Source organism: Rattus norvegicus, chromosome 2, assembly GCF_036323735.1.
Source record: "Rattus norvegicus strain BN/NHsdMcwi chromosome 2, GRCr8, whole genome shotgun sequence".
In the NCBI taxonomy this organism is placed as follows: Eukaryota; Metazoa; Chordata; class Mammalia; order Rodentia; family Muridae; genus Rattus; species Rattus norvegicus.
The window spans coordinates 233,185,383-233,209,859 of record NC_086020.1 but is presented as its reverse complement, the minus strand read 5'-3'; the positions used below and the strand labels follow the sequence as shown (position 1 = coordinate 233,209,859).

At 41.5% G+C, this 24,477-nt stretch overlaps 1 protein-coding gene across 5 annotated transcripts in view; it reads right to left on the bottom strand.

Moving 5' to 3' along the window:
- Window positions 1-1,377: 1,377 nt before the first annotated feature.
- Unc5c (unc-5 netrin receptor C) overlaps window positions 1,378-24,477 on the bottom strand; it is a 354,131-nt gene continuing 331,031 nt past the window's right edge. For all 5 annotated transcript variants that reach the window (NM_001415084.1, NM_199407.2, XM_039102727.2 and 2 more), the window contains 4 exons: window positions 19,129-19,278; window positions 17,878-18,042; window positions 8,684-8,862; window positions 1,378-7,927 (listed from right to left, as the gene is read on the bottom strand). In NM_001415084.1, coding sequence (NP_001402013.1) covers window positions 7,762-7,927; window positions 8,684-8,862; window positions 17,878-18,042; window positions 19,129-19,278 — 660 coding nt within the window. In that variant the 3' untranslated portion in view covers window positions 1,378-7,761. The remainder of the gene's footprint in view (window positions 7,928-8,683; window positions 8,863-17,877; window positions 18,043-19,128; window positions 19,279-24,477) is intronic.

The following is a 24,477-nucleotide window of genomic DNA, read 5'->3' as shown; positions in this document are numbered from 1 at the left end:
TGGAACCCACAGTTCCTGTTCTCCAACGTTTGCGTGTTGTGGCTTAAACCACGCTTTACACAGGACTCAAAGGTAAGTATCAAAATCCCCCCGAACTAAACGGCTTTACGCCTTTATATGTGACAGGTTAGTTTTCTCAGTGGAAAAAGCAGCAAAGTACAAAGTGCAATGAAGTCTCCTAATTCAGGGGACGATCTAGGCTCTGTAATTCCTACTCAAGCTTCTAATTTTTATGAAGTTGAAAGTTCTCTGGGACTGAGGATTCTTTACCTGGTACCGTGAATTGACAGTGAGAAATAGATTCAGGACAAGGTCAATCCCCAAAGTCTGCTGATCTCATAGACATGCTTTTGGAGGTGAGAGCTCACTGATTTGAGCTTGAAAAATATTTGTACATTGTCCAAAGCGTGGGTGACAAGATCAGTGAAACTTACAGCTACCGAATCTCAATGAGGGAAGAGTCTCAGGCCCCACTGCATTGTGGGACATGGGTTATATTTGCTTTGTGATTAACTGGCTTTATTTGCTTCTTAATCAAATGTTCATTCTTTTATCCACAGACAACCGATGGAGTCTATGCATGCAAGGTCCCTTTACATATTTTTACTACTTCTTCATCTCTTGAATAAATACTTGAGTTTGTCTTCACCCTGTAGGCACTGGAGGGTAAAGTTCTGTTCACTGTCAAAGTGGCCTTTGTTAGTTAGCCAAGAAGCACAAAGGTCAGGGTAGATGGCAGTCAATTTACAGGATTTCTCCAAGTCAGTGCATCATTGAGCTGACTCTGCTCTTCCTCCCCAGAGGCACAGCTGCTTTCCACGTCAAACCTGGAAACTTTCTGTTTGCTCACCCGAGTAACTGAGGTCTGCACTAAGGGCGACATATCTTCTGGGACTCATGATAGCTCTGGGCTGCCTCATGGGGCTTCTTTTGTTTTCTATTATTGTAATTATTTACAAACTCCACTTGAGATCAGATCTTTGAGTGTAGCACATGGCCATGTTTTATGATAGGCTCCAGAAAATGTTGATACAGGGGGCCAGAATATGTTGCTGTATTAACTGCTCACTGGTATCCCCCGTAAGCCTTTCTACACGAACCAGGTACATCCAGAAAAAGGAACCAGCGTCTCTAGAGGTGGGTCAAGGTATTGTTCCAGAGATTGCAATGTGTAATGTTGCCAGAGAATCAGCCTTCTAGAACTTTACCCTACCATGGAAGAAGGTTATGATTACCATTCACACAAGACACAAAGGTTTTTTGTTTTATTTTTGTTTTTTTTATTTGTTTGTTTTTGTTTGTTTGTCTTACTGAAAAAAATCCCCAATAACTTCTGGACACAAAGCATCTCTGTGCTGTAAAGAAACAGAGCCTCTATTGCTTATAAATATAATTTATTACCTGTTTAAAAATTCTTTCTTACATTTGTACACGTTGGCTGACAGAGTAAATGCAGGCAATTTACAAACCAAGGGGACTGCAGGAAAATTGGGTGAGAGGCAACCAGGGAGAGAAAAGAGGCACACCCAAAGCTGGTATCCCTCACCTCCACCGCACAGCAAGGCGACAAGCGGAGTGCTGCAGAGCACTCCTCAGCCACTAGGGGTCATTAGAAAAGGAATTGCATAGAAGATACAGCAAGACAGAATTCTGTAACAAAGGAAGGAAGGGTTCCATATCTGGGAAGCCAAGGTCATGTTGTTTTGCTAAAAGAAGGGAAAAAAAAAACTGACAGAGCTTAAAATTTCAACCTGATACTTCTGAAGTTGACCTGGTCCAAAGAAGACAGCAGGAGGGTGACCCAGCCTCTTTTTAGCAGCAAGCTGGGGATTGTTCTCTGATGAATATGGGTTTTCTTCTTTAGAACAAGGAGGAAGATGACTGGTTCCTTACAGCTCAACATTAAGCTTAATACACACAACACTGTGACATCTAACACACACACACACACACACACACACACACACACACACACACACACAGAGTAATGATATTCCCTGCAACTTGGCTAAATACATTGTCTGAAAGGTAAGGGCATCAATACCCATAGTAGGACTAGGAACAAGTGAAAGAAAGAACGCAAGTCATGTGTTTAACTGGCTCTTCTTTCTTTCCAATAATCTGGAGAAAAAAATGTCTGAATCCATATATGTGCAGTTATGGGTGCCATTGATGACTTTAGGAACACAGAAAGGGCAAAGGTATGTTCTACTAGCTGTGAATTTGTTTCGTACGCCATCTTAAAATTGCTTTAACATAGCACAGGGCTCATCATGATGCTTTGATGTTGCCACATCTTCATGCTGAGTGAAGATCAAAGGCAGAGAGCTCGTCCCTTAGGCTGCCCATCAGGACAACCAGCCCACAGTTCAGTCACCATGGCTGGGTGTCATCGGGCTCCATGGCATTAGGCCTTTGGCATGTAAGGATGACATGGAGTTTAGGCTTATTTAAAATGGGTCATACAGTATGATAGCCTGCAATTTATAATTCTGCTCTAGCACAGGTTCCCAAATGATATATAAAAAGCTGGTGTACCGTAGTAAATAACATGGCTGGTGGACAGCTGATTGTATCTCAGGACAGTCCCTGGTTTTCTGCTTAACAACTAGTGGGGTTGGCCATGACGGTCCTGATATATGGCAGGAGCTTCCAATTTAGGATTCTGGTAATTCTTGGGATAGATTCCTTCATAGTTGTGTATACTGAAGACTTGCAGGTCACCTCTTACATTTCATTGGCTTTACCTGCTAGCATGTTTATGGAGTATGTCTTATTTGTCCTGAGGATACCCCAGCCATACTGAAATAGGCCTCTGAAAATACCTTTGGTTGAATAAGCCCGTTAATATCCCACCACAGATCAATAAAGGAAGCAGCCAAGCCCACTGGACTTTCTGAAGACCATTGCAATAGGTTTTCAGGAAAAAAGGGCAACCATTTGTTCAAAAGGACTAAAGGATTCACAACCACACTGTTAGTTTGACGAGATACTCCACCCAGGTACATGCAGGCCATCTCTACTCATTTAACAAAGCTTACATAAGTGTCAGATTTTGGGAAACATAACTTCATATGGCTTACTTAGCCCATATGAACATAATAAATGTATTCCTCATAGTCCCAATTACATCAGGAAATTCTCAGGTAACTGTTGCAGAGGTGGTACAATCGGATCTCTTGGGGCAGAGAAACAGTACTCTGTTGTACAGAGAGTTGTAAGAGTTATAAGTCAATGTCAGCTCAGTATGCTTTAAAAATACAAAAACAATACAAAACTAAAGGAATAAGATAGTTGGTCCCACGAGGCACTCAGAAGGCAAAACCAGTTTTATTATCTTGAGAATAATAATAAAAATATTTTTCTTTTGGATCTATAAAATAAGATGCTCATTGGCCATTATCATCTTTACAAATGACTGATTTGAACAATGGTGTTCTGATTTACAAAGCTTCTCAGAAAAGGCATCTCAAGCCTAATTCCACCCCCCACTGTGTTTCTGTAGTCCCTCCTTTGCCACCCTGGCCTTGGACTTGCATTAGTATCTATCTCTGAATGGATCTCTTTTCTGGAGCAATTACTCAGCTCAAATTCATGTTCATCTTGGAGACTCGCAACAAGTCAATCTTTTCTACTTGTTCTCTCATATTGTTCAACATCCTTCTACACTGATTGGCTCCAGAGCACAGACTGTAGGCATATGTATGGATTCTGGGGCAGGACATCAACCTTATAAGCTCTCCTTTGTCCTGTGGCTATGGAGGTGTGAATGATGCAGGATCACAGCTGCCAAGTCCTCATCGGAGACACACAGAGATGTAGCAACCATCTACCCTGCTCCAGATATGAACTGTCTAAATCCCACCCTCTGAAGGTTTCCTTTTCAAACACTTTTAGAAGAAATGTCTTTAATACCTGTTTCCTAGAGGATCCTAAATATAGCTATGACAACTTTTCCCTCAAGAATGTCTCTACTCTTTGATAGTGGAATAATTAAAATCTATAGACTCATAGCATATGTGAAAATAGCTAATGCTATACTTTGATCTTGGACCTCTCATCTCCCAAATTATTCTTTCCCCGAAGAGATTAATTTGCTCAGGTCAGGATGAAGTTCTTGTGTAGCAGAGACAATGTGAGTGCTTTGAAGATGTTTGGGCTGTGACTTTCTTGACACACCCTTCTACTCATGTACTCAAGCCCATTTGAATTAATGTCATAACAATAAGATGAGGTCATGGAGCGTTAGATTCCTGATCTCAGAAAGTCTACTTCATTGAAAGAGTATCACCTTGATTAACAGCCACAACTCCCACATCCATAGACACAGGACTCTCATTTCCAGATGCAGAGCAGGTTGAAGCAGGTCTATGGTACATACTTAAACTCCCACCACATGAGAGAGGCAGGGGCAATAGGGTGATGGATTTGAGGGTGTTCTGGAATACCTAGTAAGAATATATATCAAAATAGTAAATCAAATAACAAAACCCCAAAGGGGATGCCATGCGTTTGTATATGTATGTGGAGATGGTGGACAGGGGGGCTTCTTTGTGACTAGAGCTTATGCTTCTAAAAGTTAATGTTTTGGAATTAAAAGATTTAAAATATGCAAAACCCAATGGCATTCATAAATAAAGAATGACAACTTTCAGAGACTTTTTAATATAGATTCCATATATGTCTATTACTAGAAAATAACTTAAGGTGTGAATGAGTAATTTGATGAGGTAATATACCCAGAAAATTGTGGAATAGATGATTTAACTGAAGAATATGAGAATAAGAGAGTTACGCACGTGGGTAAATTCCCCCACGTCTGTCACAAATGTTATGTCAAACTCCACAGGTACTTAACTGTCAACTTTTTGTAAGCTGTATGTAAAATTGAGTAACTATGTGGCAGGCCACTAGATGGCACCATGCACAAATAATTAGTTTTTTTTAACCCACCCAGAGCAAGCAAGGCTTTCCTCAGAAGCTCTGTAGAAGTCAGACATGCCACAGAGGTGATGATGAAGCTCCCTCTAAAATGAACTATGCCAGGTGAACCTGGTGTGTTGGAAAGCAGCAATCTAACAACTATTATTTTCTTCCTAAGGAGAAAGAGCAGACTGCTTAAGAGGAAATTATTTGATGTTTGGTATGTTCTAGTTTGGAAACTGTCATTCGCATGACAGAAAAGTAGTTTTATGACAAATGATTCCTTCATAAGATATCAGTAATGTTTCCTTTTCCTGTTGTGAGAGTCTGAATAGAAAAGCCAGTATCTCTAGATGCTTGAACATGAGGACTCTGAAAAGACTCAATAATGTTGCTTTGGTTATATTCAGTATGTCTATGATGGTTACTTAACGGGTTTTTAGGATAAATTATCCAGAACAGCAACATGTTTGTCTCTCTTGACTTAGCACAAAGCATTGAAGTTACACAGAATATCCAGTCAAGATCTCTCAGTTTGGATTACTTGGATGGTTCCAAAATCCAAGTAGCGAAGAGGAACATCCACACCTTTGTTTCAAGAGGCAGCAATGACTGTCTTTCTTCCTCTTGCTTTTTAAGAATATCTATCAAACTCTTAAAAATTCAAACAAACTCATAGTTCTAGACATCAGCCACTGGGCTTTCATAGGAGTATAGAATTCGCCTCCCACCACCAGTGGAACCAGGAGTCTTACATATGAATGAGGTTAGAGAGATTGGAGGATACATCTCTGAAAGAGAAGAAAAACACCGTGAAGGAAGTCTCCGCAACTGTTTCCATGGTTCCTTAATGACTACAGTGGAAGGGACGGAGAGTATCAGGAAGTAAAAGAATTGGAGGGAGCATTAGGCAAAACGATTCCCAACTGGAATCCACTCAGCAACCTGGATACTTCCAGCCCCAAAGTATACCACAGCCACATTTTGAAGTCTCTGACTTAAGGACACGGGTGCTTCCTATTTAACTGCAACTGTAACTATGGGGTTGCTAAGTTTTCATTCACCATCTGCTGAATGGAGTTCCTATATCAAAAACAAAACAAAACAAAACAACAACAACAAAAAGCCCCAAAGAAACAAACAAACCAAAACCAAGATGGTCCCAAGGAGAACTTGTGGTATGTACAACATTTTATAGGGTTAAAGGGATAATAAAAGGCTGTAAATACAACTGCATATTATTAAAGCAAAGATTAATAAAGGAAGAAAAATGGTACCGAGTCCTTCAGCTGCATGGGCTTTTAGTAGAAATGGTCTTGAGATCTAGAGATCAATAAATGGGTAAAGTAGAATTTACAATTAGTTGGTCGGCTGGAGGGTAGGGCCCCACTAGAGGTCAAGACAATAAGAAAAGGATGCCCTCTCTCGGTGAACATCATGCAACGATGATACAAAGACAAAGGCAAACAAATAAATGCATGTTGAAGTCATCCCCCTTTCAAGTCAATCCTGCCTGCAAGATGTAAAAGGCTGATGATATCCCAATGGGATATCAGCATGCTGGAACCTTGAGATGATCTGGTCTCCATTGTTTACATAGAAGGACAATGAGCTCCAGTGACTCTCAGGGTTCTCCCCAAAGTCACACAGCCAGACAGTGACCAACTTCACAAGGATAACTTTTCCTGATTCCTAGTTCACTGTTACCCACAGTCCCACTGCCTCCCAGAAAGACAGCCACAAAAGTAAATGAACTTTACATAGAGAACTCTCCTCATGATAAGAGCAAGAGGAGAAAGGCTCTGACCAAGCAAGCTGAAAGAGCAGACATAGCCACTGAGCATTTTTGTCTTTTCCACCACAGAATAGTAGGTCAAAGGTCAAGGAAGCAAAAGCTATTGAACTAAACTGGTGACCATATCCCACCTCTTTAGGCAAGAAAGGGAGGCAGGCCCAGTCAACACCAAACACTAACAGTATTGCTAACTAAAACAAAAGAAAAATCTTTTCACTAGAATAGTTGTGATAATCATCAGTAATAATGATAATACTTTTTCAAAAAACACTTGAAATTGCTTATTACAAACACACACGTGACACAGAAATGTTTGTGTGGAGGGACCTGAGTCGCTACCTTCCCTGTAATACCACAGCAAAGGTTGTTCCCAAAGGACACCGACCGGGCCCCCCCATCACGTAAGGAATTTTAGCAATTTCTCCTTTACATTGAGATTCTCCACTTCCCTGATACCAATGGCAATACTGGTCCAACAAGTTTCAGAAACAGAACACTGATGGGAAGATTATCTGAGACACTCGATGTACACAATTTGTAGCAAAAAGTCTGTGATTTCTCTGTAAATTACTAATCTGAAATAGACACAATCAACCGTCCACAGCTTCAACTTCAAATGATCTGAACAAAAATAGAACGAGCCATGGACAGCGTCTGCATCCCTGTCCAATTTGATGTAAACAACATTTGTAGAAACTGGGTTTGTTAAGAAAGTTTATCCATACATCTGGATAGCAATATAAAGCGTTTCCTAGGAAACTGTAAGATCCTGTACCATACAGCATACAGCCCAATGAAGAGAAAATTAGATTGATTGTTAAATTCAAGGTACAAATTTACACATTGTTTTCCTTAGCTCCCGTGGTGGTACTGTCCGAATGAAGTGGGCGTGTACCTTGGTGGTTGTATCTGTCCCCCACGTTTCCTGTTGCCATCTTGCCTGTAAAGCGCCTTGGTCCTATCTGGATTTCCTCCTCAGATGTGGTTCCCCTGAACACAGACTCCCTGTGTAATTTTGTCCTTCAGTGTCGGTTCCGGTGTGGTCAATACTGACCTTCTGCTGCCAAGGACACTACGGTTTCGTGTCTTCCCATTTCTTCCAGGACGGCTGCCAGCATGCTCAGGTTTCCATCGGGGAAGTTCTGTGCTTCCCAGAGATCCAGGATTACGCCAGTCGGGCTCGATTTGGTGGCAAAGTAATTCAAGTACCTGCAATTGGGAATGGGAAATGTGGCTGAAAGGTGGGATTTACAGGTCTAGTTACAGTATTATCTTCTCCTCTAAGTCTGTGCTCAACCTGACTGTCTTGAAGGACATTAGTCCTACAGTGGACTCCAGTGAAACCCATTTAACGATTGCTCTATTCCTAATTAGATCAGCCCCAGACAGGACATGTGCTGTTTAACTTTGTTAACCTCAACTCTGAATAGGATAATTTAAGAGACAATGTGTCTGTGGGTTTTGTCCTAAACAGGAAATCAAGAGGCGTGTATGTTTTCTGTCCAGCCCAGACTCTGATGATCTTTGACAGGTCACGCCACATCTCTTCTTTGGAGGTGACAGATACATTCTACAAGGCAGAGGCTCTCGGGGTCTCTTTATAACTTAATACAAGTGCCTGTGTGAGCATGTAAATTATTCATCACACATTACGTCTTGTTCAACTGGTGATGGATGAGCAATAATTACTTTAGTGAATAGACATCATATTCAGGAGCTTTTAGCACATGAGCTAGACCAAGTAGATCACAAATCTTGACACTGATAAATGTCATATAACCCAGGACTTCTCTTGGAACTGTTTGGAAGCTCCTAGTACAAGAGCTTAATGCATACTTTCAGAATGAAAATGTAAACAGATATGTAGTGGGAAGAAAAAAACTATTACTTTCTATCTAACTACTTTCAGTCCTGGGGACCTCTGCCAAAGGAAAGCCGTAGGTCCAGAAGCCTGGGCACACTCACCTGTCCAGGTTAAGTTTGTGGGCCAGCATCCTCCAGTCATGGCCTCTTGTTTGGGGGGCATCCAGGCTGCTACATAGCTTCTGCCGGATAGGAAGAGGGATGCTGAAAGCACTTGGTCCAGTGACAGTGGTAATGGTGCTAGCAGGGTCCAGGAGAGGCAAATCGATACCAGTAGGTTCCTGTAGGAGGGACATCACTTTATTTGTAGAAGACAAATGTAATCCCTGTTGACCCAATCAGTATAATGCTTTGCTCTCAGTTGGATATTCTCTGTATCCAACTTGAGATGGATACAGAGAGTAAGTTCTGTTCTCTTCAGGAAGGACAGTTTCTTCCTGGCCTGGAAGTAGTAGGTTAGTATAAGCAGGACATTGGGAGGTAGTTTTGTATAGCCCTGTGTTCAGGGGTCATAGGTCAGGACTGGGCAGGGCAGAAAGCTCTGGTGAAATTCCACAATGGCTTCCCTAATGAGACACTCCAAGACAGCAGTTCTCAACCTGTGGGTCATGATCACCAGAACACATATACTTCTAGTGGCCTTAGGGACTGAGATACTTCTCAGTATCAAAATTACAGATATGAAGTGGCAACATAAATAAATTTATGATTGGGAATTCCGAAGACCATCAGAAACGTGTTTTCCGATGACGGTTTAGATGTTGGAAATGCTCAAAAGGAAGTTCTTTCTGAAGGAATAAGTAGATCTGAGATAAATAAGTTCTTCTAGAAGCCACTAACCCTAAAGGCCTCCCCTCTGTGAACGCACAGGAAACTCCATCTAGCCCTGTGAAGGTGGCTCCCTTCCTCTCTTGCTTCATAAAATGGGACTAGGCTAAGAGATATCAAATTAAGACAAATTCTTAAAAAAAAAAAAAAAGAAAATAGTAAACACAGAATATTGCCTTAGGGCAAGCCACTAACAGTATCCTCTAATTGCTGAACCTCCTTGCTTATTTTTTTTAAATCCAATTTTAGTAGAGAAAACTATAAATTGGCTCTTAAAATAGTTTCAGCTCATAAAGCAGCACAAATGCAAAATCTAAATTTCATCTGCAAGAGAAACTCTAATCACTTTCTGATCACTTCTGCTGGTCTGAAAGCAAGAGGAAATGTTGCTTGGGAACCATTAAAGCAATAAGAAGAAATCTTCTTGATCTGCTTTCAATGTCACCTCCTTTGTAAGGCAGGTAACTCCTTGGTGTGCACAAGTAGTTGCTGGAGGAGAAACTAGCCACAGACAGGGGTCATCCTGAAGTCTGATATTCTTCTAAGCTCTCAGCTTTGGGGGTGGAGGAGTGGTCAGTGCCAATACTGTTAGGGCCCTCATGTCCTGCCCTGAATCTGAGGCCTCTGCAGCTTTGAGGAGCAGGTGGAGTCTCTCAGCTGGCTGACACCCAAGTGTGACACACAGGGTGGTCTGCTTTTTGGGGAGCAGTTGGCCAATGCTGATTTTCAACTTCTATCATCATTCTGGATAAGACTCATTGGAAGAATTGGAGGACATGCTAGAGAAAATTGTTTTTCTGTTTTTGTTTGTTGTTTTTAAATTATAGAATATAGACAATAGTCCTGGCTTTGAGCAAAGTATCAGGGCACAGAACCCATAGCTTGGCAAAGAGACGGTGCTGGCTCCTGTATATTAGCTCTGGCTCCATGGCTAGACTGTGGGCTGGCAGCTTGCAAGCATCCGCAGGATTAGAGAGCTCTGATGAGACCGAAAACCTGCAGCTCTTTCCCCTCAGGCACAGAGCTCTACCCAAAAGCATGATTTTATAACCTCCAGGGTCACAGGGCTTCAAAAAGGCAAGCAGAGTCATTGAGGGGCACATATCAATGCTGATTGGTGGATTCATGTTGGAAATGTTAGGACTCAAGAGGTGCAATGATTCTGTTGGGCACATGACTGCACTGTTGTGGGGAAGCAGAGAAGTTCACGCTATCTCTATAGTTTAGTGACTTTGCCCTGGTTCAAGTCCTCATACTCCTTTACGGGAAATGACAATTGTGACTACTCCTTAGGCCCAGAAGGAAAACCTACCATCCCCTTAAGTACATCCTCCACCTTGATTGTCCTTGGATGGGAGTGGAGGTTAAAGTCTGCACATGATGGCTTGTGAAGCATGGATTCTTCTCCCCAAAGAGTTCTATCATGGTTGGCCATGGTATCTTCCTGCTGCTTGCCTGTCCTCTGCCCTGCACTCCTGCAAGCCTGTCTTCCCACGTGGTTCACCATGTGCACCATGTTTCCCTGACCTTTTTTCCTAATCAATCAATCATTCATTCATTCATTCATTCATCCAACCATCCATCATTCATTCATTCGTTCATTCATTCACTCAAGAAAGTGTTTAATGTCTTTTCTCCATGACATTTCAACCTTAAAATTTTGTACGTGTGTGTGTGTGTGTGTGTGTGTGTGTGTGTGTGAGTGTGTGTATCTGTGCTATTGCTTAGAAGCCATGGGACAACTGTGAGTATCATTCCTGAGGTACTGTAGCTCTTTCGTTTTTGAGTCTACATCTCATCTAGAAGGCTAGGCTGTCTCCTCCTTTCCTCAGAGCTGGAAATATTAATGCATGTTGCACCATGTCTCAGGTATTTAACTGTATGTGGTTAATGTTCTGACTTCATGGAAGCAAAAAGGGTCAAGTGACTGAATCTCGTTGCTCTTTTCTATAACCCCCATCTTTTTCAATCTCCAGTTCTTAGTATTTCACTTCCAGGTCAGTGTCTTATTGTTGTTCTTTGTCTTAGAGAGAGAGAGAGAGAGAGAGAGAGAGAGAGAGAGAGAGAGAGAGAGAGAGAGAGAGAGATTGATTGTGCAGTTTGGCTTATTTTACCTAATGTAATAGCCTCCATCCAGTTCTAGCTATGTGCTATGCTATGGCAAATTACAGGATTCCATTATTCTTTATGGCTGAGTAATGCTCCACTGTTATACACAGCATGTTTATTTTGTTGAGGGTGGCTAGGCTGAATCTATGACTTAACCATTGAGAGTTTTGCTGCAATAAACAAGAGTACATAGGCCTGTTTGATTAGCTAGTTCAATTTCCTCTGGTTATATACTTAGAAGTGGGATAGCTGGATCATACAGGGAACTATTTTTAGTATTTTCTGGCACCTTTAAAATGACTGTACTAATTATATTCCCATCAACAATATGAGTCCCTTTTGGCCACATGCTCATTAGCCTTTATTGTTTGTCACTTTGATCATAGCCCTACTAACTGGGGTAAATGACATCACAGAGTGGCTTTAATTTGTATTCCCCGATGGCTAACTGAGCACTTTTCCCCATGTATGTTGGCCATCCGTGTTCTTTTGAGAAGGGCCTTTGTCATAATTTGTTCATTTTAAAAGTTAATTTTTTTAGTTCTTTCTATTTTCTGGCTAAGAACCAGTCACCCTTGAAACTGGCATGTGTTTTCTCCCATCCTGTAGCTCTCTGTCCGTGTGCGGATCATTTCCTTTGCTGTACAAAATCTTTGTAATTTGAGTGATCCTAGCTTTCAAGTGTTTCCTCTATTTCCCGAGGTTTGGTTTTCCAATCCAGAAAAATCATCACCTTTAACAAGGTTTTGAGTTGTTTCCATTGTGTTTTTTTTCCCCCAGTAGTTTCCAAGTTTCAGGTTAGGCTTTGTGTGTAGGGTGAGGAGGATTATGTCTCAGTCTTCTACATGTATTGATTTTCCCCAACATCACTTGTTTAGGGACCATTCTCAGTCCAGTGTGCAGCATTGGTAACTCCATTGAAAACATCTAGATGTACGTGCATACACTTACTCCTGGGATGCTGCATGACTGACATCCATGGCTCCACAGTAAGTGCTAGGATCAGGTATTGTGATGACCCCTACTTTGCTGATTTCACCCAGGATTGCTTTAGGTATTTATTTTTTTTAAGAAATATACTTTAAGCCTTATGCATTTTAGGTTTGTCTTGAACCCAAAGTTGACTCTGAGTAATATAGAAATTTTAAGGCATTGATTTTTATAATTCACGGACATGGGAGTTTTTTCCATCTTGTATGTGTGTGTGTACTATCCAATATTTTTCATGAGTGGTTTGTGCTTTTTCACTGCAAATTTTTTCTCCTTCCATTAAGTTTATCCAAAGGTATATTTTTTTCTCTGCCTACTATAAACAGCATTGTAGTCATGATTTCTCTCCACAATTCATCTTTGATGTGTAAATAAACTAGTGAATTCTATGAGTTGATTTTGTATCTGACTGAATTATCAATTATACTCTTTGGAGTCTATTTTTCTGTGGATAGAAACATACCATGAGCATAAAGAGAGACTTTAATTTTTCCTTTCCAATTTGTTAGTCTTCTCTTTATTTCTCTTGTTAGATTGCTCTGTTTATTTGTATTATTCTTAGTAAGAGATATGAAAGCGGATACTTACATATGTGTCCCTGACTTAAAAGAAAAAGCCTTCACCTTTCCCCTACTCAGTATGATAAAGTTGTGGGCTTACCATATATTATATTTTATGTTCATGTATGCTTCTTCAACATACAATCTGTTTGAAGCTTTTAACATCTAGAGTTGTTGAATTGTGTTATGGCTTTCCTATATCCGGGATGCTCATATTTTTTAAATCTTTCATTCTGTACATATGATACATGATGTTTGGTTTGCATGCATTAAATAATTAAACCATCCTTTCATCTCTGGGATGAAGCCTCTTCATCAGAATTTTGTGTTTATTTTGTCATAGGTATTGGTCTTTAGCTGTCGCATGTCTAATTTTCTTAAAAGGCAATGTTGGTATCATAGCTTCAAAACTGCCCTCTCATGAAAACTGTGGAATAGTGTGAAAAGAATTGGACGTAGTTCTTCTTTAAAAGTTTAGCCCCTACTTTTGATTAATCAGTGAAGGATATGCATAGCCCCCACCTACGGCTATGTGGGTCTCTATAGGCCATGGTGGAAACTGAGCTCCAGTTCTGACTTAGAGTAGGGAACCCCTACAATTCTGCTTCCCTCACTTCTCAGTCTGGCCCCAACCCTTCTCAGGTCACCATCTTGGTGTTACTTGCCCTGATTGAGTGCTGGGACGTTCGTTCTCCTGCTTCTTATTCCTACCACCACTACTAGAAGCATCCCTTTGACAGGCCTTTCCTTTAACATGTTACACACATGCCTTAAAATTTGACAAAAAGAACTTGTGCTACAACACCCTTCTTCATATATACCAAGACACCCTACCTGGAGGCCAGCCAGGACATGGCCATAACTCTTCCCGTATTCCTCAGGTTCAGCCCTATGCATACTGGATGAACTGCAAATTCCTTTACCTTCTTCATTTCTTGTCAGAGAATTTTATTTGTTGTTTTTATCAACAGATTCCCCTGTACTACTTACTCACATGGTACCCTATACACTGAAGTTACTCAATTACTGTTTGCCTAAATGGGAACAGGTATGTTTTGCTATGGTAGGAAGACAGTGAAACCCATTCCTGCTAAATTCCACCTGCAGAGTTGAGTGTTCTGTTTCCTTCTAACTAATTGCAAATGAGGTCTTGATTCTTCTCATTGGTAAACCCCTAGGGTAAAGAAGGGCTAGTTTAAAATAGATATGGATCTCAGGAAAGCCTCACATAGTCAGCTCATCTCCTTCTTGTTCAGCAGGGAGCCAGCACCATTTTATGTGGGCATTGCCCTAACTCCTAACTTGTTTACTCTGCCTGTGTCTATGAAACAAGCTTTGTACTACACTTACTGGATGGCTGATAGCATACTCTATAATACAATACATTGCAAGTAATCAGAGGAAATTCACATGTACATTTATGTTTAAATTTCATGTAGTAATTTTCATTTGCTATTGGCTTTTCTTTTACTTCCAGGTAAAAGTAGAGATTAGTCTCACAGAGTGTTTATTACAATAATCTTTTATGATAGCGGAACCATCTGCTTTTGATGTTATAATTTTCTTAGTTAACCATATGATTTTTCAGCATTAACCAAACATCTGTTCTGGGTGATCAACCCACAACTTTAGTTGAGTGGTAGTTTTCTTTATATAGTTTATAGAAGCCATAAATCCTCCTTTACATCTTAAGATTGATTCTTCCTTCCTTCTTTCCTTCTTTCCTTCCCTTCCTCCCTCCCTCCATCCCTCCTCCTCCTCCTCTTCCTCCTCCTCTTCCTCCTCCTCCTCCTCCTTCTTCTTCTTCTCCCTCCCCCCTCTCTCTCTTTTAATTTCTGGATTATTGAGACAGGTAGCCTGTGTAGCCTTGGCTATCCAAGAACTCAGTGTCTAGACCAGACTGACCTTGAAGTCAGATAGTTGTGATCTGCAATTTGGGCACTGGAGCTATACCCAGGTCTTGTGCAAGAGCAGCAAGGGCTCCAAGCCATCTATACAGTCTGAGCTTTATCTGGTGTTTTGAGAACAGGACACCTGATGCTTAAGCTGGCAATGGATTCCCCTGATCAGAGAGGCAGAAGCTTGCTGAAGCCAGTTATTCCAGTGAAGAATAGTGGATGTGATCACATGCCAGGGGGCGAGTTCCGCTTATGACACTTCCTAAACGTTCAGGTCCTGAATATTCTCAGTAGCCCTACCTAATAGTGAGAGGATTTATTATGATTGGTCGTTGTCGACTGCTAAGACGACACCAAAGCCTAAAACACTTCAAGTTTTCCTTCCTTCTCTGTACCATATTTTCACTTTGGACAACTGTTTTACCTGGCCCCTGTCTAAAGAAACAAAAAATGTAATATCCTTCATCATTTTCATCTCGACACCAAGATTTTAGTCTTCAAGGTATTTTCCTTCTGAAACATGTTCTCTTCAGTGAGAGGCTTTTTTAAGACATCTGGGAAAGGGGATATAGAAGAACAGGTGATGACTCTTGAGAAAGCCATGCTGTATGCATGTCCTGTCCAGACTGGTCCCTGTGGTGGGTAAAGTTTCCACCCTGGGCTCTAGAGGCCCTGAGTTGTATGATTTTATTAATGACCTCTGGTGAGTGGCCTTCATTAGTAGGTCACTAGTGGGAAAAGGAAAAGACAACGTATTCTAAATAAGACATAATTCTCTGGGGATAGGATATTGGAATTAGACCCCCTTAGATGCTGTCATCTTGCCTTGTGATCAAAAGAGCAGGGCTCAGAAGAAAGTTACCACAAATGAAGCCTTTTCTCTATTTATACCAACTTCTGAATCATACCGCGCTACTTCTCAGTGTTTGATGAAGACTTGGGTCACTGGACTCCTCAGAGCCCATTGCTCTTCTGCCGAGAGCCTCGTACTGCTCCAGCACCACCATCAGTGCTAGAAACCTTCCTCCCTGTTCCCAAACCCAACCTGCATTCAAATGATAACCACAGTAATGGAATGCAGGGACACAGAAGTACAAGCGATAGCATGTTCCTGAATCCCCAACGTTTTTTTCCCAGTCTGGTCACTTCTTCCATTCCGAGTTTCATGCGCTCGTCTGTCACACGCGGGCAAATGCCTGCTGCGTGACTACAGGGTTGGCCTCTGAGCTGACTGCCAAGTTGCAAAAGCAATAATCTTTTTTCTGTGTTGGCACCAGAAAGGAGTCCTTAAGTTGTGATCACACTTTGCAAAACTGCCCTTTCTGTGTGAGGAGCTAGCAGCCCTCCCTGGTGGGGGAGAGCTCAGAGCCGGCTCTCGGCTCTCCTTTCTTTGTGGCTGCATCTGATCCACCTTTTCAGGGAGCAGCAAATGTTCATGCTGAACAGAAAGCATGCATCAAAGGGCCAGACTCCTTGCCCCCCTCCAAAATTCCACAGCCTTTGTTGTCCCAGGAGCTGGGTGGTTATTGAACTTTGCAGACCTGCTGGGCCAGGAAAGTGAAAGCACCCTCCGAAGCCAGCAGGGGTGGTGCTGTGTGCCTGGGAGATAGGGCTGTGCATCCAAAGGCCTGGCGGTTGCCATGGCACCCTGACACAGAGATCATTCCTTATGAATGTCACCGAGGTCTGTGACTAAAGTTGTTTATGAGTCAGAAGTCTCATGAAACTACAGGAGGAGAGGATGACCTCGCCTCACAGGCTGTGGGAAAGAAGATTGGAGCTTCAATAAGCTCACACGCTCTCCCCACCCCACCCACCTCTGCCTCCTTTGCTAAGGGAGACCATCTTTAAATAGGACATGTGGCACAAGACAGGCCAGACAGACTGACATTGCAGTCATCTCCAAGCAGAAGACAAAAAAAAAGTGTTTTAAATCATACTCTGCTGGCTGTAGTAGTGTTCATAGGCTTTGTAGCTCGCACAGCAGCATGGAGCTGGGTTCCAAGGGGCCTCAAGGGGCAGCCTTCGGAGCAAATGGCTTATTCATCCTCCTTTGTTCTTCCAACATGAAGGCTTACCGCTTTTCAAACCATAGTCTTTGCATCCAAAGAGGACAGAGAAGGTCATGGGTACCTCCTATTTCCTTACAGCGAGGTTTGAAATAACAGCAACTATTGTTACTGCTGGAATATGAATGTTTAAAAATGACCAGCTGCGTGTGTGAGAAAATCATAGCAGACAAAGAAAAACTGACCACTATGGAGAGTATGGACTTTTCTTCTATTCCTGGAGTATGTCCCACTCTGGGGTGAAGGACACCTTCTCTGATATTTGGAGGTTAGAGAAAGAAAGGAAGCCTAAAAGTTTCTCCTTTCAATATGGGAACAAAGTGGGGTAACAGGCACCCTTCCTTTTCTTCATTCTACTCAGTAGCACATGACTGTGACAAAATGACAGAAGTCCCTGTGAGAGAGAAGCAAGCAGATGAAGGATGCTGGTGGCAAGTGCTGTGTGCATGCTACTAAAATCTTGCACTTGGAGTTCAGATCTTAATTGTGTTTCTCTCACAGTGTGTGAAAATGTGGTCTCACTATGTGGCCACAGCTGGCCCACAACTCACAACTTCAGCTAAGCTAGCCTTGGATTTATTTGAAGCAATTTTCAGTAGTGTTGGGGATTACCAGGATTTACTGTCATGTCTTTTTCTCAGATGTCTTTTTATACGTTACAGTATGAATCTTAAATGGATGGCATATGAAAACTTAGTTTTGCAAAACAATTCCTCTCCCCATTGCATTAAGAACATAAGAACAGCTCAGGAAGTCTTCTGTGTTACTTACACAGAAAAAGATTTGCCCACCCCTAACCATTCTTTCCCAAGATCCTCTCCAGGATCATAAGAGTGTCTTACCTCTGACACAGTACAGTTGAGCTGGAAGATCTGCCCTTCTCCTTCAACCTGCCGCACACAGAGTTTGCAAACCAGCTCTACTGTGTTTAGGCTGAGTCTTTCCAGAGTGAAGGTACAGTGGAGGTTTCTTTGAGAGCCACTCCAGATGTGGTAAAATGGAATTTCCTGGAAGACATGGGGTGGTAACCATAAACAAGAGCTGCTGAGTGTATCCATTAAATACTGAAGCTTTTCAGTTTTCCACCTCATCAAACTTCATGATTGCTCTCTGTGCAAATATGGTCTCACCTCCCTTCACACAAGAAAACAGAGATTCAGAGAGGTTAAGTAACAGCTACTAGAGAACAGTGAGGAAGTTGATTGGTGGTGACTGGAACCCATGGAATCAACTCTAGAAACCACACTGAACCAGTGTATCTGCCTCTCATTTGGAAAAGCAACCATCGTTGATGAGATGATTAGAAAGCTTAGAAAGACCTTAAAGGAAATCTTGCACAGTCTATCATTTCTCCTTAAAAGGAATCCCTGGTGTGATGTATTAGAGAAGAGCAAAGCTAGCACAGGATGTTGTGATGACCCATATCTTTTCATGCCTTTACCCTGCCTTTGCCCAGGGCAGGGGCAGCTATAGTTCACTCCAGTTGGAAATCAGTACTCACAGAACAGCCCTTAGTCAGAGAGGCATGAAGCCCATACAAGATACTCACTAGTCACTGTTGAAATTACTGTACAGAACCAATCCTATATGCTTGTGGTAATTAAGCCAAGGAAAAGACCCATGAATGAATACGCTGTTTAGGTTAAGGTTCTGGTGCCAAATCCAGAACCAGTGAGTAACAGTGCCTTTCACTGACGTACCATGACAGCCAACAAACCACGGTCCCTGCAAAGTCCAGGGACTATGCGAGGTAGCAAGATGGAAAAACAATGCATGTCAGATCAAGTAGCAGTGTCCCATCGCCTCCCTTGGATGCCCTTGACGCTGTTCCTATTAATGCAGTGAATGTTGAAAACTAACTTACTAAAACAACAGTAGTACAGTTATTATAAGAAGAATACTTTAAAAACCATTCCTTTAAGTAGGTTGATTGGGCATTTTTCCAAACCCTGGGCCCATACCGTTTTGGAGAAATAAGTGTTGACACAGGAGTCATTGGCAATGTCTCCAAGAAAGGAGACATCTATGACTATAACATCCCAATCATCTGTCTTATATCCCTCTCCGTAGTTAGTGTCTCTTGGTAGCCTCACCTGATACTTAGCCAGCAATTTGCTCTTCCAGAGGGAATGGGTGATGTCATGAATTGAGAGGCGCAGGTTGTGGATGCTGCCTTTAAAATGAAGAGCCTTGGGTTCTTCTAGGAGCTGTCCTCCCATTTGCCTTTCCAGTTGTAGAACTTCCTACAATGACACATTCCAAAGCAAGGTATATTATTGATAGAACTGCCTAATTTCCATCAGACTTCTCATCAAGTAGACACGTTTCTTTGCCATGTCTGTTGGATAGAGCACTGTACTTGCCCAATGCCGTGAAAACAACCACCTGCAGGTCTGAGGCCTTTACTATGAAATCCTGACCATCTTGGGCGGTCTTAAGATGCATTGGTGAGTAGCCTGTGGAATTTGCATCACACCACATGTGAGAAAACTAAGCAATTTGTTTTTTGCAGTTTGCAAGAAGAAGAGACTGACATTGAGAACGGACAGAGATATGAATACAAGAAAAAATATTGATAAAAGTAAGCCGATAAGAAAGTGAAAGGGGCTGATAATTAAAAGATGACTTCTTTGTTACATTTGTTAAAGCCAAACAACCACCATCAAAAATATGGGTTATTTTAGACATTCAGTTTAGTCTCTCACGGCTTATTTATGTACAGAAATGTATAAAATACCTAAGTCATAGTTACTCAAACTTCATGTGTGTGTGCATATGCACAAAGGAAAACCTTGAGTGACATTCATTTGAGGTCCACCTTTGTTCAGAGATAGGGTTTCTCATTAGCTTGGATGTCTTCAAATAGGCTAGGCAAGCGACCTCAAAGGTTGACTCTTGTCTCCCTGGTATTGGAAATACAAGCATGTGCTATCATACCCAACATTTTTTTTTTTTGTAACATAGGTTCTTGGATTTCATGGCTAGAACTTTATCAACTGAGCCTAAAATTATATATATATATATGTATATATATATATTTGCATACAGATAATGAAGATTGAAATCAAAAGTTTCTGAACCAAACAGCTACCCAGATTAGATTTTGAAAAGGCTTCCCCATCTCTCGAAAATTCTACGTGAAGAAACCCCACTCCATCCTTCATTTATAGTATAAAGATGTTACAGGAAGACAGAGTCTATATTCACTTCCATTCTTCGAGCTGCTTAATGGGACTTAATGAAGCATTTCCAACTACAGCTGAGATTATCCAAACAGCAGCTTACTGTAAGTTATCAATATCAAAGCATGAAATGAACCTCTTTTGTACTTCTCTCATGCTACCAAAGTTTTAACGATTAAACTATTGTATAATTCATGACCTTTTGAAAGTGGGGATTCAGGGAAATAACCATAATTGCAAACAGCATAAAGCAAAATATGGTTGTCTTTGGTGGTGATATTTCAGCAAACAAGGGGAAACCCAAGAATAGAGGCATCCATTCAGAATGCTATCTGCATGCACTCAAGAAAAACCAAGGTATGAAATACAGAGGAACCCCATGGGACATGTTGAATCCATACTGCAAGATATCCAGAGAAGTATGCGCTTTGCATTTGTTGAGTGAATACTCTGCCACTCTCTGGCCATGTAGTCACTACTGAGCTCAACAACATCATGAATAAGATGCGAAGAGCTCAGTGAAACTGCTGCTACCTGGGTTCTTAGCTTCCATCCCCAACTGCTGAAAGGTCCTTTGAGGCATAAGAAATACTAGGATAATGGGGAACATAATCTCAGATAGGGAGTACTCTAATTAGTGTCTTATGGAAACCGTGAGGCAAGATCCCTCTGGCACAGATGACTGTGTGGTCCAGATGTCTGATGGTATTGACCTGCTCTCCTCCGTGGTTGCTGATGAGTAGCTATTACTTGTGACAGGAGCTGAGCAGCCAGCTAGCCACCTTGACACAGATGCTGTGTCACTATGCCCTAAGTCTGCTATGCTTACCTCAGCAGACCCCAGGGCCTCCCAGTAGGACCTACAGATCTAGCCAGGCACTATCACACGTAGACACCCTCCCTAACACTGCACACCCCATTCACTGACAAGAATCTTCTGTCAGCCTGTGGAACAGGGCAGAGATGTGAGGGTTAATTGCCGTTGCTTCTGATTCAGCAGGAACACATAATGAGCTTATGTTGATCATGTTCAGTGTCTAGTTAGCATAATAGAGAAAGCCGATGTTCCCAGTGAACCTGGCACCTGACAGATTCTAAAGCTAAAATGATGTTTGTTTATAAGCCATTAGAAGAAAAGAAACATAATTAGAAATCTTTGCGATTACAGTCATGCCAATCAATCAGTTCTAGCTTCTTTCCAGAATGTCCTAATTACCTCATCAAGACATCTAAAGAGCAATCGATAGTAATTATCTGATTACTATAGATCTTCATTACATCCAAATTATCTCCCTGGGATGTCTGAAAGAAGATGCATTGTATTCTGGGAGGTAATTGTACCCAACAATGTAGAATGCACACCCCATCCCTACAGTCAACATAGAATGCCAGAAGACAGCATCTTATCATTATCAGTTTACTTGGCAGGATGGGCAACCTAATGAAATCTTAGCTGCCTATTGGCCATGACCTTGATGTCAAGAAATTTTGAAAGCAAAGTCTGGGTTGGAATCAGTCCAAGAATAAGGCTCAGTATTTAATTTCTCAGAAGTCATGCTAGGGAGTTTTCTCTCGTGAAGATTGAGCCTATAGTGGTTTGGGGAGCCCCTTTCAAAGAGAGAGAAAAACAAACAACAAAGTACCACTTAGTAGCAGTGGGGACAGAGAATATTCTCATTCATTCTCTCTCTCTCTCTCTCTCTCTCTCTCTCTCTCTCTCTCTCTCTCTCTCCTCTTTATTTCTTCATCAACCATGAGGCCCATAATAGGCTGCTGTGCAGAGCTGGAACATGACCTCTTGAACATTTCTAGCAATAGGATGTATCATCTACCAATACATGCCTGATTATGAGTTTTATTTTAATTTATTAAAATTAAATTTATCTCAAATTAATTATTTATCTCAAATTAAAAACTCATATTAGCACACTAATATGTCACTGTTATGTTATAAAATCAAAGGTATAAGCTGAGATTAATAAATGTGAAGTACTAATGTTGTCTTTTGTTGGCCAATAGGGCCCTGGGCTTAGGCTGTATGAACTTTTTCTCTGTCTTAAAGGTGGGTGGTATAAGCAGCTGTTCTTATGACAATATCAGTGTAAGGAATTAGCTCAGGATTATTACTCAAATTTAAAACAGTTTTTTCCCTGAAAAATAGCGACTAGTGTTACTACAATTAGAATATTCAAGTTGACAAAAAAGACCATAAATTACAGGAGACAAGAACCAAAGCACTGGCTGGATGTGGTGGCATATACCTTTAACCAGCCCTCTTGGGGGGCAGAGCCAAATGGATCTTTTTGAGTTCAAGGCCAGCCTGATCTACATAGTGAGTTCCAGGACACTAGAGTGACATATGCAGTCCCTGTCTCAAAAAAATAAATAAAATAAAAACCACAACAACCACCAACCAAAGCACTAAAGATACTCAAGCACAAATAAAATATTTCACTGAGTAAGTAGAACTCCTTGGTAACAAAATCATGTAAATGCACCTGTGAGTCAAAATGACTAGTCATGCTCAGCGGATCCCACCTGTAACTTTTGTGTCAGAAGAGGGAGCAATCCACAGGATGTGCTAGTTGTGATGGCCAGCATATGCTTGGCTCAGGGAGTGGCACTATTAGAATGTATGGCCTTGTTAGAGGAAGTGTGTGTCACTGTGAGGGTGGGCTTGAAGATCCTCTTCCTAGCTCCTGAGGATGCTCAGTCTGTTCCTGGCTCCCTTCCGATGAAGATATAAAACTCTGAGTTCCTTCTGCATCATGCCTGCCTGAATGCTGCCATGCACTGACCTTGATGATAATGGGCTGAACATCTGAACCTGTAAGCATCCCAATTAAATGTCCTTTATAAAACTTACATTGGTCATGGTGTCTGTTCACAACAATAACACCCTAACTAAGACACTAGTCAAGCTTAGTTCCCATATTTCTAGTGTTCAGTGTTCTAATCTGAGATGTGCTATGGCTATTTCAACTGAAAAATACATGGTGACTTGTACATAACAAACTTGTTTTCCTCGAGTTTTCCTCCATGAAACTTTGATTAAAACATGTGATATGGATACAATGATGAAATTAAAAATAACTGACACGCTCATCAGCGAAACATGAGTTTACAGCTAAATGCTTTCTTCTCCTGGCCTTCTTGAAAACAGTCACTCAGTGTCATTGAGATGTGTGCCTTATGCTAGGAAGTGTGTGGCTTGGCCCACTGCTTCTGTTCTGTATGGTACAGAGACCATGTGAACCTATAACCAGGATGAAAGGAGATCCTCTCTAAAACAGTGTTTTGACAGAATGTTGTTGAGTCACAAAGGTTAGGTTATTTCATATACCTTGATGGAGAATAATAACCAAAGGTCAAAAGATTTAGGAAGATTTAACAAAATGTCGTGACCTTGGAAATAAATGTAATAATAAACATTAGGATCATCTAGGTTGTTTGTGCTTAGAAATATAAAGGTCACCTTCTTTGTTGGGGTTGTCTTTCTTATTGGCAGCCAGACTCTCTTCTAATGTCCTGTGTGAAGCTATTGGATACTCTGATAAACTGTATCTTCCTCTTGTTTTAGTTTGAAAACTATCTCGAGTGTGAAGTAAGAGTGATGGACCCAGATCTCTATCCCATCTCTTCATGGGGGCACACATGTCTCCCTGAGACCTGAGAAGCTACTTGCTGAGGCATCTGCTTCCACAAGAGGGCTGAATCGATTCTGAAATCCTGTGAAAGACTGCAGCAAAGGCAGCAACATGGAATTCCACCACAGAAACAAGCACCTTGCGCAATAACCAATTAAACCAAGGCACTGTCCATGCCAAGCCATTAGCCTAGGCCACTTAAGAGGCATCATAAATCCAAGCTCCTTTAAAGGCCTATGTGGAAAAATAAAGCAGCTCTGGTCTGTGCTCCGGGCTCTCACAGGCTCTCAGATAGTAAGATATATCCACACTGGGCCCAGCGGAGGAAGGGAAATGGAGGCATAGCTGAGAGCCTATGGCTCTTACATTCTTTCTATACCACCAGAAAGTCTCGTTTTTCAGGACTGTCCAGCCATGTGGGATTGGCCACCTCTTCCTTCCTAATAGGCCTTCCAACCATGGGCAAACTTCCCTCCAGAGGAGCCTCCCAATTAGGATTCCTGGTTAAATTTCAGTTTCTTATAGTCCACTGATCATGAAAGAGGAGGTAGGTAGGAGACAAAACCACCTCGTTGTTTCGCTTGTCTACTTTCAGACTTGGAACTGTCTCTGT